At 36.1% G+C, this 15076-nt stretch overlaps 3 protein-coding genes across 3 annotated transcripts; all 3 read left to right on the forward strand.

The window, feature by feature from the left end:
- Positions 1 to 211: 211 nt before the first annotated feature.
- Positions 212 to 5452, forward strand: LOC106648226 (zinc finger MIZ domain-containing protein 2). The gene is made up of 7 exons (XM_014364945.1): positions 212 to 544; positions 956 to 1308; positions 1431 to 1619; positions 1958 to 2100; positions 2197 to 2599; positions 3047 to 3166; positions 3255 to 5452. Exons 1-7 carry the CDS (start codon positions 289 to 291, stop codon positions 3507 to 3509), a joined length of 1719 nt encoding a protein of 572 aa, XP_014220431.1. The 5' UTR covers positions 212 to 288; the 3' UTR covers positions 3510 to 5452.
- Positions 5453 to 7267: 1815 nt separating this feature from the next.
- Positions 7268 to 8455, forward strand: LOC106648287 (DNA replication complex GINS protein PSF1-like). The gene is made up of 4 exons (XM_014365048.2): positions 7268 to 7462; positions 7545 to 7609; positions 7680 to 7980; positions 8061 to 8455. Exons 1-4 carry the CDS (start codon positions 7394 to 7396, stop codon positions 8199 to 8201), a joined length of 576 nt encoding a protein of 191 aa, XP_014220534.1. The 5' UTR covers positions 7268 to 7393; the 3' UTR covers positions 8202 to 8455.
- A 667-nt stretch (positions 8456 to 9122) lies between these two features.
- Positions 9123 to 15069, forward strand: LOC106648265 (NF-kappa-B inhibitor alpha-like). The gene is made up of 3 exons (XM_014365015.2): positions 9123 to 10021; positions 10266 to 10588; positions 13958 to 15069. Exons 1-3 carry the CDS (start codon positions 9612 to 9614, stop codon positions 14275 to 14277), a joined length of 1053 nt encoding a protein of 350 aa, XP_014220501.1. The 5' UTR covers positions 9123 to 9611; the 3' UTR covers positions 14278 to 15069.
- The last annotated feature ends 7 nt before the right edge of the window (positions 15070 to 15076 follow it).

The raw sequence follows: 15076 nt of genomic DNA on the forward strand, positions 1-15076 counted from the left end.
AAGTTGTTGCAACAACAACACCAACAACAAATGTTGCAACAACAGCAACAGCAGCAGCAGCAGCAGCAATTTCATCAGGGTTCTCAAAATCCTCAGCAAATGCTGTTACAGCAGCAACAACAGCAGCAACAACTACCACCGCAATCACAACAATCGCAGCAGCAATATCAACAGCAACTTTTGCTGCAACAACAGCAACAGCATCAACAACAACAACAACAGCAACAACAACAACAGCAACAACAACATCAACATCAACAGCAGCAATACCAACAAGTACCACCGCAAATGCCATTTCAACAGCAGTTACAAAAGCAGCCACAACGAGCACAACCAAGACCACAAATGCAGACACAACAGCAGTGCTTCACGCCGCAAATGCTCCCTAATGGTCCGCAATTGACGCAGAAGCAGCCAATCGGTCAATCGTGCCACACCAGTCCAACTTCATCCTTTTCATTAACGCCGCCATCTACACCCCAGACTGGAGGAAATGCAGCAGCCCATATTAGTCCACAAGCCGAGGGAAAATCATATGGTGGAGGTAAATATTACTATTGATTTCTTTACACCTTGCTTACCCTACTGCGATAGTCAAGTCTGGGACAATTGATACGGTGTCCCTTATTTTATTGCGCATCTTTGGAAACATGACACTTGTAAATACAAAACACATAAATGTATTTCATAGGTGCGCTCGATTTTAATTCTTGACTTGATCATCAAAATTTAGTTTTACCTTTTGGTCATGAGAAGATATGAAACAAACTCCACAAGTCTAAATTTTTATTAAAAATATTCCGGAATTTTTGTGATTAGCTAGCCAAAACGAAAAATACCATTAGATTCATTCGAATTTAAAGAATACGTCATCGAAAGTTTGAATAGTTTGTGTTTATAGCTAAAGTGATAACTTGCCAAAAAAATTAATTCCTAAATTTCTACGTTATTTCAGTTGTGGCAGAAGAGCCAAGAATCTGCATTCCACTCCGAGAGGGCTTGCTAATGCCTGCCTTCAAGATCGAGCACAACCTTACTGTGAGCAATCACGTATTCGACTTGAAACAGGAGCAGATGAGTTACTTGGCTAATTTGGCCAAAGAAGTAGATGTGGCAATCAGATGCTATAAGAGCGACGACCTGTCGCTGCTGTGCGACTGGCCGCGCGGCGTTTCGGTGACAGTCAACGCTCACATCATCAACTACGACATGCCTGCCGAGTGGTCAAATAAGCCGATTTTCGTACCCAGCAAGCTGCTGCTACCGGGAAGAAATACGCTCCAGATAACGCTGACGGCTTGTAGTTGCGTAAGTACACTTTTCGATTTGATCATTTTATTTTGAGTTTTATAATGAGTTTTCGGGCACTTTTTAAAACTCAAAAATTAACAAATTTTGCACCAAGTATTAAAAGAAAAGAAAAAATTAAGGACTTTTTCCAGAATCACACATTCATGGTTCATATGGTTCATCGACCGAGCATCAAGAACGTGGTTCAGAATTTGAAGGATCATAAACGTCCTGAAACATTCAATGATATTATAGCCAATATCAAAAATTTGATTACAATCACCAGGAAAGAACTTGGCGGTTACAGCAAAAACACCGGAAGAATCAAGGTAAGAGCTTTAACTATATGATTTACATGAACGAAAGTCATTTAGAATTACTTTTTTTTACATAGTAATCTGAATAATTTTTAACTAGTTACGTACGGGTACTTAAAACGCCGATTTTGTTTCAAGAAATAAGTTATGCTAATTTTTTTTAAAGTTGCGTTTCAAATTCCTTGAATAATGATTGTGATTAAAAATCATTTACATGACGGAGGCATATTGCTTTTTTTCTTACCCTGTCAAAAACTTAATTGTCAATAATAATTGATTAAATCTGATTTCGACTTAGGAAATTCATTGGTCTGAATGTAATTTATATTAATTTGTTTACTTAATTTCAGTGTTCACTCAACGATCGGTTGACCCGCAAAAGGATAATCATCCCTGTACGGACATTGGATTGCGACCACATAGAATGTTTCGATTTAGAGCCATTCCTTCACTTCAATTTGGATCGAATGAACTGGAGTTGTCCCATTTGCTTGTAAGTTGATATTTCTTTAGACTTGAAATATAGTCAATGATAATCGAATTCACAATCACAAAATTGATTAATAAAATTTTTTCTCCACCTACGCAGCAAATCGGTGTCATTGGACAGAGTGAAAATTTGCGGCTATATCGGCAGCGTACTGCAAAGTCAAAAAACTATTCACGCGTCGGAGATCGAGATCGATTACGACACCAACTGGTATCCCGTGATCGCGAACAACAACGTCAACAGCAACGCACCGAGCATCGACGTAGCAAAACGCGATCTCGGCATGAAAACTGGATCACCGCCGGTCGGCCACAATCAATGGCAGGACTCGACGCCCATGAGTCCGTACGTGAACAACGAAATGCCTATCGTGAACCAATACAATTCCGTGCCCATGAACCAGCCGATGTACGGCAGTCCGGCTCATCGCGGATCCTCGACGCCTGCGCAACCTTGTCTGACCGAAAGACCCATACCGTCGAACGATCCCTCATCGACGGAGGTAAGCGGTCAATATCAATATGTATGTACAGCAAAGAACTTATACCTAAAAAATCCGTGTTTGTACGTTTGCACAAAAAAAGCTTTACTAGCTGGATCAAATTTAGTAACGAAAAAATGATAGCTTTTATCAAAACTAAGACAATTCTAATCTTTCGACGCGTACATCTTCGTTGACGAGTTACGCAAACAATTAGAATTCACATATAAAGGTAAATTTGAAGGTGGTGCACGTAGTTTATTTATGAAATACTATATATTATGTTATGAAAATTCTGAACTTCCTAAAACAACATTATGTTACGTGCTCATAATAAGCAAGTAACACTAATTTAATTAAATATGTTTGAAAAAGAGTCGTAACGCAGATAATCTGACTTACTTATTGACTTATAAATATAGAGAAGTTGATGGAAATCTAGAATCTAATCTTATTCTAAATTTTTAGCTGCTTGCGAATCTGCCGACGCCGAACACTCCCGGAAACACAAGCGGTGGATCGCCACACGACATGGGTACGGCACTAGATCAAACGACACAGATCGATAACGACAAGGAGACGTTACAAGTAATGCAATATTTTAACGCCCATGAGCCGATGTCAGAAGATTTGAAACGAGATTTAATTATAGCTGGTATCTATTGCTCATTTCCAGAATATGGAAGACCCGCTGGTTCTTCTGCCTTACCTTAACATGAAACTGTCACCAATTCTTCCCGATATAATGGAATTGGACAGACGCGAAAAACAGGATAATGGGGGTTATCAATTGGCGGGACATCAGTCGAACGCTATTCCATCCAATACGATACAACCAGATATTCCGGATCTCGATACCCCACCGAATAGCGGCAGAAGCAACACTGCTGATTTAAATTCAACAGATGACATTCTTGCTCTGTTCGAATAAACAAAAGTCATAAGAGTTCTATCTTAACTTAGGTATTTTTAAAACTACCCCATTTGTTGAGTATTAATTAATGTACTTATTAATTATACTAAGTTAGTTTAGTAAACATTGATAGTTCCTAATCAAAAAAATAAGTAGTTGATAAAACCGTTGCGTTAAAACTACTACGAATCGTGGTTGAGTTCAAATGGCATGAGTAATTGTTTTGGAGGAGAATCTGAATCGCTGCAGAAAAGTAACTAAAATCTTTCTTCTTCTAAGTTTTTTTTATTATTATTATTATTATTCATGACATTTTAAGTAAATGCGAGGTATTTGTTACTAAAGCTCTGATAAAGAATACCTACCAATTATTATCAATTACTAATGATAAACTGCTTCACCTTTGTTTATTTTTATAAGTTTGAACTAAGTTCAAGTAATATTTGAGTATTCACAAAACTCTTTATAAGCTTTCAAGTTGCGCATGAAGTAACAAAAAATACCTCCCTTACTAAACAATAATTATTTACGATTCAATAAATATATATTCCTGTATTTATATTCGTGATAAGTCAGTGAATGTTTTTTTTGTCATTATAAAACGGTAATAACTGCAACGCAATTACGAAAAAATAACAATCAGTGTCAATACTCCAATCAATTCGACATTTATATGACTGGTTGAGTTAAAATTATGTGAATATGTGAATGACTTCGGGTTACAGCTTAAAATCAAACGAGCAGCTTTGTTATTGTGGCATTTCATTCATAAAACCGAACTTTCATTGTTCATATACCAATGTTGTAATGGAAATTTTCACTGCAACCATGCAAAAAATGTTAGGCCTTGATTTGAGCATAACAAGACATTCGAATATTTTTTCGACTTCCATTCATTCGAGTCAATTAATTCTCAACCATTGATACAGTACTGAAACAATATAACATTCAAAGTCATCGAGCACGGTTGTACAGATAACCGAATAGGAAAAATCTGTACAAATATTATGGTAACTTTTTTTGTTTACTAATCTTTGTACATATTATTAGATAGTTAAGTAAATCTAAATTTTAAAGTAGGAGCTTTCAGGGATCATGACAGAATTCTATTAATAAGTTTCAATCTTTTTATATACATTATATACATTGTAATGTACACACTTATGGTAGTTTGAGAATCAGAAACTTTTGGACTGGAGAAAATATAATATGCCAAATTACTTTTTTACTTAAGGAGGTAAAAAAAATTATGCATAATTCATTTTATATGATATCGGTGAGACAGGCTCATTATTGTAAATATTAGTTTTTTAAGTGAAAGGTTTAAGATTTTTTAAATGATATAATTGAACCGTTTTATAGTCAGTTAAGATATTTCATATTTTTATGATGAGATTATGTAGATTATACATAATAAAAAGTCTTATCTAATAAGTTCGTAAGTTCGGACAAACGAAGGACATATTTTACGCAACGAATTAAAATCGGATAAATAAATGCAACTATAAACAAAATCTTGCAATTGTTAAGATTTAGAAATAACAGCTTATGGGAAAGAAACAAAACGCTGGACGTTTTAGCACAAATAGTCTTCGGAGTTTAGGTATAAACGTCCAAGCCCGTGAAAAACGTCGTAGTGTTTCCCGGCGTAACGTACACTTTTATGTCTTTTTTTTAGTAATATTATAAGCATACGTATTTTCAAAAGTTTCTATTCTCACTAGCGGAATTTAGAAGTTTTTTCTCTTGCATCGGTCGAGCCGATACGTAGCTCTCTGCGACGATTACTTGCCGCATGCAAATACATAGTCGAGAAAAAACTCGAGATCCTTGAAAGCTCAGTTTTACATTGACGATGCATGAAAATAATAATTAGATTTGCGAAGACTGTGATGATTGAAATATCGATAAAAACTTACGAAAAATAACGGAAAAAAATTGTAAAAAAACGAACAAAAAAACCAAATAAAATTAAAAAAATAAGCCAAACTTAGAGTAATCAAAATTTCATGCGGAGTCGTATGTATCACGTCGCAGCCGAAAAACTAAAAAGCTTCAAATGGGGCACAAGTTGAAGAGATGCGTAACGATGAGTAAAATTTAGGACGTGCTGAGTGAGAAAACTTTTTTCAAGTTTCATAAAATTTCATACTACTTGTAGTATTGATAATTTTTTTTATAAATGAAAAGCAATAAGAAATGATACGATCATGCATACTCGTCTTGGCGCGTTTCTTTACACTTTTTGAATCGGCTTATTATATATGATTTATATAAAAATTTTGATATAAGTATATAGTGTATATAATTACCTGTAAATATATAAAAAAATTTTCGTGATACTTAAACATAATACATAAATATTAATATAAAGCGAATAAATTATAATTACTATAACTATTGCGACTATTAATATTATATATGGATCTAAGTAGACAAAGTGTTTCAGCATGAATCATTCAAATTAAAAGATTTGGCAACCTGGTCCAAAAATACCAATGAATGAAAAGTAAACTCAAAATATGTATTCAAATTAAAATTCTACGATATTTTCGAGTAGTGCTTTCTCTAAAGTTGATCGAGGAAATGCATTTTTCAACCAAAGCGTCGAATTGTACATATAAAATTATACATACGCTCTTGGATACAGAACAGCTGGTATCTTGATACATTGTACATATTGAACTCTTGTAAATACGAATAGATTACTTTAGTAATATTTTAAGAATTGACATCTGTATGTTCATAGATCAGAATGATTGATGTTACTATCATGAAAAATTTTATTTATGTTTTAGTTATTCTTTTATATAAAAAAATCACATTCTCATTTCAAACTGATAACAAACTGAAACTTATATTATCATATAATTATGAATATGGCTGTGTCAGAATTGTCAAAAAAGCATTTTTGTATCCTATTTAAAATTACATTAAAAAACTGCGCTCAAGTCCATAGGATAATTAAAACATGTATTCCTTTGAAAAGTATTAATTCATGTCAATTTTCATTCGAAGTCATCACCATGAATTCCTATCATAGACTAGAGTATAAATACTTCACTTGCAGTGCTTTATTGTAAAAACTAAGTTTGTCTTAAAATAAAATGATAATGTGTAAAATAAAATATCTTTCGTCGTATTCAATCTCATCATATACCCCGATCCATCCTGAATTTCTTTACGTTAAAAATGCATTAAATAAAACTTAAATTCATAAAATAATTACTACAACTCGGCTTCTAAAATAGCATTAAAGCTGCTTTTTTTGGTTGCACGAGAGAAAGTTTAAATTAAGTATACTTAGTAAGATAATCAAGATTATAGTTCTCCTTTGGTTTTGAGATTGTGTTAAGGGAGCGAAAAAAGATGTATAAAACATCGTAATTTTATATATCATTGAAGTTTGATTTAAAATTTTTAATTTAAATTTACAATTTATATTTACAATTTACAATGTATATACATTTTTTCTTCAAAATATCTTCAAATTTTTATCCTCAAAATGAAAGTTGTAACTATTTGTCATAATTTTACAAGAAAATGGCTGGATACTATAAGGGCCTTTTTCAAGTGACCGGGTATCAGCATCAGTCACTTATTTCTTAGACTTCAATTAACTATTTTATTAATTTTAAGTGATTTTTTATTAGCTTGAAAACTGAAATCTCATTTATAAAATTTCAAAGAAGAAAATATTAGCGGGGTGGCGCCACGGTGTGCCGCTGTTCTGAATGTAAATTGTAGACTTATAGTGTTAAGGTTAGTGACCAGTAGACAGCAATGCACGTTTCCCTCGCATTTGAGCAGTTACCTTTATAAACAAACGGACGTTTAAACAGTAGTTCATTAAAAATAGTTCGAATTTACTTATTTCAACGTTAATCCGTCCGAAATTGAAGATGTTTTGTAGAGATGCTGTTAAGCTTGTTGCAGAGCTAAATCAAACAGAGGATATAAAACCATTTAATGTAAGTTCTTCATCTATCAAAACAGTTTTTTGGGGTTCTTTAGTTAAAAATTTCAATAAAAATTTTGTTTTGCTACTCACAGGAAGCTGTGTTTCGTCAAGTATTAGAAGAAGTACAATCATTGTTTGAAGAAAATTCAAAAGATGTGTAAGTAAAACATATAAAAAAATATGTATAATTGTTTTCTACCATGTTTATGAGTATTTGTTTTAAATAGGAATACCATCACAGAAGACAATACAGCACCAAAAAATACATTACTTGTGAGACATTATGCAATGAATAGAAATAAACGATGCCTCTTGACATATTTGTTCCATAGAATGAGAAGACTAAGACAAGCTCGATGGGAGCTTGGTAGTATCATACCACCAGAAATATCTAAAAATTTAATTAATCCAGAAGCACAATGGTTTCATAATTACAATAAATCACTTGCTACTTATATGAGAACTATTGGTGAAGATGGATTAAACATATTAAATGATATTCAACCACCCAAATCATTATATATAGAAGCAAGTACCATTTATGATAATTGTTACTTGTAATTAATTTTTGCGAATTTTGTTTTTAAAAAATATTTTCTATTGTACAGGTGCGCTGTATTCAAGATTATGGTAGACTTGAATTTGATGGACAATCTGTAATGTTGAAAAAAAATACTTATCACCTATTACCAAGATCTGAGTGTGAATCTTTGATAAGACAGGGATATCTCGAACATGTGTCTTCATAATATATAGTTACTATAGTCTGTTGTTGGTGTATAAAGTTTTGTACAGAATATTTTGTTTAACTTTCCTAGATAAGTACAAACCACATAAAGTATTTTAGAATTAAAATTTTAAAATTAAATTGATGAATGGTTTGATTTATATTTAATAGGAAAGAAGTTGTTTGATAAGTAGAGGAGAATTCAAAATGTGCTTACTTTTTATGTGATTTGTCTCACTATAGTAGTTTAAAAATTTCTTTCAAGATTAAAACCAATTGTTTCAATGCTCATATTTTCATATTATTGTACAGGCATTTCATGATCAAATTTATTAAACTACATAATTTTTAATATTAATATTTAAAAATTTTAATAAAAAATACAAAATAAAATTATGCAACTGTTATTGTTGAAATAGCCTTACTATTACTATTATTTATTAATCAATATCAACATAAATTATGATTAAAATGCGTTTTCTAATTGACTATTTTGATAGTTAAAACCGCATACGACTGACATTTCATTTTACTTTCAAGACAAGTATCAAGCGAAGGCTTACATCAACCTGCACAAGACCGTTTTTTAAAAGTCACACGTTGTACTTTAAGTTCATTAAATCCTCTCTTTTTGTTGTTTTTATGTTAGACATGGCCTAGATCAGGTATTTTTACGACATTATAGGTAGGCAAAAAGCATTGAACCCGCAGTGAGAGTGAGACGAAAAAGTAAAAAAACCCAGGGTCATTAACGCATCATCGAGCGTACAAAAAGTGGGAATGGAAATGTGGCAACGCAGAAGTATGTGCTACACACGAAGTCGCGTACATAATGTACGTGTGTGTCCATGCGTGTCTGTGTAAGTATGCGTCGCATCTTTCTCTCTCTCACTTGCTCGGGCTCGATTCTTTTCATACCTGATTATATACATGTAGGTAAAACCACTCGCATACACGGCTCGCAGCTTTGAGCGCGCGGGAGCCCCGCGACAGCGTCTAAAGTGTAAGCATCCGCTCAGGGGAAGTTGGGTAAAACACGATTTTGTTCGTGCCGCTGGTCTGGTTCGTTGCCTCGGGAATACGCATGCCAGCCGTAGCCGCCGTCGCCGCTGCCGCAAAAGACGCGGCTACAAAAAAGCCAGCCGAGCGCTCAGTCAAGCCAGTTGTAAACTTCTTTCTCCATGAGCAGCATCGAGCGTATCGCACGCATCGCAAAACTGACGCGTGAATGTGGAACTGCAAACGATTCTGTGATTGGCACATATAGTAATTACGATCGGACTATTTGCAACTGTGATCCAACAATTTGGTACATCGACGTACGGTGTGCTTGTGAAACTTAGCTCAATCGCTATTGTGTGAAATATTTTTTTTTTTCTTGTTTTACCGTGACCATCGGCTTTTATAAGCTAAGTGAATTGAAAATACTCTCATGTGGAAGATGCTCAAGGTAGCGCTGAAATTTGGAACGATGAATAACTCCGACAGCAGGTGTCTGTTGATCGAGGATGTCCAGACGAGCAGCGAGTACAGCCAGGAAATTTCCACGCAGCTGAGCTCGCCGATAAAACCGAGGACGACGATCGTCCACCAGACAGAGACCACCACGGACAGTGGCATCGACTCCAAACTCAGCAGTAGCTTGGATCATATGAGTTTGGAGCGCAGCGAGTCGTGGGATCTGACGAAAACCGAAGATGAGCCAATGGTGCATGAGGAAGAAGAGGAGGAGGAGGAGGAGAAAGTGGAGGAAGTCGCGAAAATTGACACCAGCGTATCAGAAAAGCCCGTTGTAGCGAAAGATTTTCGATGCTATTACGAGCAAAACTGCGCCGGGGACACGTAAGTTATTACCATTACATCAATTTTTTATCAGACCAATTAGATGATTTTCCGGTGTAGATTCTAAAATTCGAGTACACCGCTGTTTCATTCTTACGCAAAAAAATGCTGTACGATCTACTTTACATAAATACATTCGCTACATCGAAATATTTCGTAACATCTGACATTGGAGATAAAAATACGTAATTTGATCAGTGGAACGAAGTTAAAAATTATCTAATTTTTTCTTCTCCGTGTGTAGGTGTTTGCACAGAGCCATTCTCTACGGCTACAAAGACGTGGCTATGAAGATCATCGACGCGACGATACACCCGATCTACCTGGACATGAAAAATTGCGACGCCCAGACGGCTCTGCACGTGGCCGTGATGACGCGCCAAGTCGAGATCATAAAGAGGCTCGTCCAAGCGGGGGCCAACACGTCTCTCAAGGACGACAATCACAATACGGCTCTGCACCTGGCCTGCATGGCCGACGACACCGAGTGCGCCGTTGCACTCCTCGAGTCGTTGCTGCCGATCAATATCTTCAATCCGACGGGAATCGATCAATTAAATTCAGCTGGTAAGCCTTGGCAAAGATTCTTTATGCGCGATAAATAGACTTTATAAGTCGAGCGCGCCGTGTGCGCCTGAAGCCTCTCTCTCTATAAAACATCGATCGAGTCATTGATTGTCAATTTGTAAATCTGTATAAATTTGCACGACCACGTGACTGTGCGGGTAGACTCATGCGATCGCGCTCTCTCAGCTGTTGGTTTTATTTTTTTTTCTCGATGCGCATTATATTTATCTTTTACGTATGTTTAAAAACCCGCATTCTTCTTCTTTTTTTTAATTTATTTGACAGCCACGCGTCGTTGCACAACAAAAAGTTATCGCACTCAATTGCGGGCCTCTTTACGGCCATTTGGACTTTTGTTTTTATTTACGTAAATCGTAACAGCGCAAAAATTTTTATCACATACATATTAGGAATAACCCCACCAACGGCACAAAGCGCACCAATGAGAGAGAATGTCAAGCCCGCGTCAAAATCTCGTCTCGAAATTCCCCGTGCTTCGCGCGCCGCCCGGAAATAGCGCCGAGGTAAAATCGAAAAATAGTGGGTAATTCCTAACATCTGTCTGACGTTGATATACTATTGATAATTTCTCGACCTTAAATTTCGCCGCCGCTCGCGGAGAGAAAAGAATTTCTTTTTTCCCCTTGACGTTTACACGTGTTTCGTGAAAAACCAAGCCCGGTTTCTCGGCTTTTCGACGATATTGCGCGCGCGCGAACGTGTTTGACCATGAGCGTTTATTTTAATACGAGTAATCAGGTTGATCAATAATATTTAATCTTATCCTGAAGTGAAAAGCTACCAGAGAGAAGTCTTAAACAAATTCCGTCTTGAATTGTTAATAACTCCAGACACACGGGCTGACGTATATCGATTGGCGCCTCTTGTCTTTACTCTCTTGATTCAATCTTGTTTATCTTGATAAAGATAATAACTGCGTAGTATGAAAAAAAAATTAGAACAAATTTTATTCAAGTGATCCAGTGACTTTGTACTCTGAATTACCGAATCGTTAAAACCCAATATTGTGGAATTAATCTTTGATTGTCATTGATGAATTAAAATTTTTTTTTTTGTTAAATTAATAGTCGAGTCAAGGTAATACCACACGTCGTGATTTCTTTGCATACAATCGCGTGATCTTGCTCTCGAAATTATCGTTATCGCTGCAGGCATAAAATTATAATTTTTTGGTTAATTTAACCATAAATAACAATCACCTTACGTTGGACCATTAAGCCAAATAGCTCATAAAAAACTAGAAAGCAATAAGTTCTCATTAGTTTATTTGAAAAAGAGTGTAAAAAACAGAATCGGGAAAACCTGCACGTGAAAACGCATTCATACACACACACACACACAGACGAACACGCGGGGGGAGACATCGACGAATGATCGTCCACACGCGCATGTACACACACATCGTTGATAGGAACATCAGTGCACGCACACAGATAGGCAGGCACGCGCGTTGCTGCGGAAACCAGCGCGCGCGCGCGGCAGAGAGAAATTTTACAGAAAATTTTCTCCCTTTCACTATCTGCGGCATTTCGCGGTCCTCTTGCTGCTGCTCCTACGGCTCTTTCTGCCGTGTGACTTCTTTTTGCTCGAGTGTCTTTGCTTGAGACGCTGATTGCGCTCCGCGACGGCGCGGAAGGGCTTCTTCTCGCAGCTGGACATCTTGCACCACAACTTGCCGGCTTTTTTGGCCACGTCGGCCACGCGCTGATTGCCGCACGACTTTTTGTACATGGCCAGGAAGAAGACGATGAACGGATTGATCGAGCGCGGCTTCGGAGAGCAGCCGCTTTTGTTTTTCGCGGGTTTACTGCACGCCGACGATTTGCTGCAATTATTACTCGCGGGCTTGGCCGGACCGCATTTGTCCGGCTGCTGCTGCTGAGGCTTGCTGCAGGGTGCAGATTTGGCAGGCTGCGCACATTTGCTCGGCGCCTTGGACTCGGGCTTGCAGGCGGGCTTCGGTTTGCTGCTGCATGGATTTTTTTCCGACTTTTTTGATTCGCCACATTTGTTTTCTTTTTTCGCGGGCTCTTGGCCGCACGGCTTGTTCTCCTCCTTTTTGCCTCCGCCGAACAAACCGTCCAGTAGTTGTTGGGTGTAAGAAAACGTCGGCTCGACGTCGTATCTGCGTTTGCAATGAAAAATTGTCAACAAAATCGGCATCGAAGCACCGTTCATAATGACTCTTTGAAAAGTTGCGTCACAAATGAGCCTCTTATTCAATAGTTGGTTCGGAAAAAAAACAAGGTTATATGTTGTTGATCGATATTTGAAGAAAAAAACTATTTACCTGTACAAGTCGTCGGACTCACACTCGTTATTATACATTTTTAATTTTAATAATTTTGTATACACTTGAAAATTTTATATGAAAGAAATTGATGAAAATTAATTAAAACATTTTACGGATTGGTGACTAGAATTTGGTGTTGCGAAAAAAAACAAAATTTATGTTATTGTACTGTTTGAAGTTAGCGGCTCATCTTTCGTGACTCATAGATTCTCATTCCGAAAATACAGTTGCAACTTCATTTCGTAGTAAATATTCATATGACGATTCGATATATATTCGATTTCCCGATTCGAACAATCTTGAAGCTTCCTTCAATTATTGTCCAAATGATATACGTGACTTTTTTCATCTATCGCGTTCATTGAGAGAATATGTGAGAATATATAATATATATTTCATCGTAAATGCATGAAAGTTTGAAAGAGTATCTTACGGAATTCCCCAAGCAGTACAAGTCACGTTTCTTAAAGGCGAATGAAACGATGACATCATTTCGCATTCTTTAACTTTTTTCTATTAATTAATTATTAATCGTAAAACTGCATCGCAAAATTATGACTTTAAAAAAATTCATTTGTTGCTATTGTAAACTCCAAAGTAAAAATACATAAATAATGTTTTGATTTGAAATTTTATGATTTGGTGGGGTAAAAGAATATTAGAAAAGTCATAACATTACGCAAAATTATGGCTAAGAGTAAAAATTGTTTGTATACGTTTAAATTTAGCAGTTTATCACAAACAATAAGTGAGCAGTAATAATAAGCGTACAAAAGATAGCTGAACCGTATAAGCGAAACAATGATATGAAAACTTGGGGAATCCCCAATTGAGTTTAAAAACCTGTTTCTCACAAAGCTTCATACACCGTTAAAAAGTCGTTTTGTTTGCAACTGAAAAGAAACAATTACTTACCGTACTTTTCCATTGCACTACATATCGATGTTACAAGATTTTTCGCCGAAGACATTGATAAATCAATTACTATAAGAGTATGAAAAAAAAACAAACAAAAAAATGCAGCAAAGTAATGAGGAATCTTGTTCAATTTTCAGGTTTGTCGTGCTTGCACATCGCCGCTGCCCGTGGAAATTACAAATTGGTCGAGCAACTTGTCAAAAGGGGAGCAAATCTGAACGTCCGCGATCTGTGCGGCGGACGCACAGCGCTGCATCTCGCGCTCGAGACTCTCCATCTGAACATCGCCTACTTTCTTGTGGTATCCTGCAAGGCCGACACGACCATAAAGAATTACGCTGGCTGCACGGCCAAAGACGTCGCGCTCAGCATTCAGAGTCATTCTAAAGTTAACAGCAACTCGGACTCAACCTTCTCGACGGGTTCGTCTCAGTTCGACACGGATTGCCCCTGTTAATAGAACAGGAGAATCATTCATTCACATAGAACAATTTAACATAGTCGACGATAGACTTTTATTTTTTATGATTATTCGTGTAATGATTTATGTTCGATTATCTCCTTATGCAAATATAGTTTTTCACACGGAACTTTTGTTCTTAGCACTTCATTTGAAAGTATTACTGTTAAAGTTTAAGTACGTGCTAAGCAAAGTTCGACTATTTCGTACTAATATACGTTAAAGTAAGTGCTCGAACTAGTACGCAATTTCGTTCTTCTATCGATAATTCATTGATTAATGAACACATCATAGTGTTCCATCAGTATTGGTTTCAACTATATGCTTTACTTAAATCGAGTAATGTTTATTTTTCCATAATGTGTTAGTTGAATCTAGTCTATGCCTTATTGATCTTATTAATCAATGAAGAAGCCTCGGAATAGGTACCTTCTTAGTTTTAAAAAGAATTTCAAAGAATCATCTGTAACTAGTAATAATGGTTTAACTGAATTTTATAATTCATGCACCTAAAAGTTTGGAACAATTAGGCCCAAACAAGATTCAGAATTGAAGAATTCCTAGATTTTTATGTACTGTGTAAATATAAGCCACTTTTTTTATATTGTTAACTTGTATACGCCGAATTTCATCGTTTTCATTTTGTGTTGTCAACGAAAACTGTCCATAATTTGAAATGCAGCCATAATCCTGTTGCATTTAGACTATCAAAAGTATCAATAAATAAGTTTTTTTATAAAATAGTACATAGCACTTAAGTGTGAAGTATTTTTATTTTTATCGAACTAAGACCCAA

This window comes from Trichogramma pretiosum, unplaced genomic scaffold, assembly GCF_000599845.2.
Source record: "Trichogramma pretiosum strain Unisexual culture from Peru unplaced genomic scaffold, Tpre_2.0 scaffold20, whole genome shotgun sequence".
Lineage (NCBI taxonomy): Eukaryota > Metazoa > Arthropoda > Insecta > Hymenoptera > Trichogrammatidae > Trichogramma > Trichogramma pretiosum.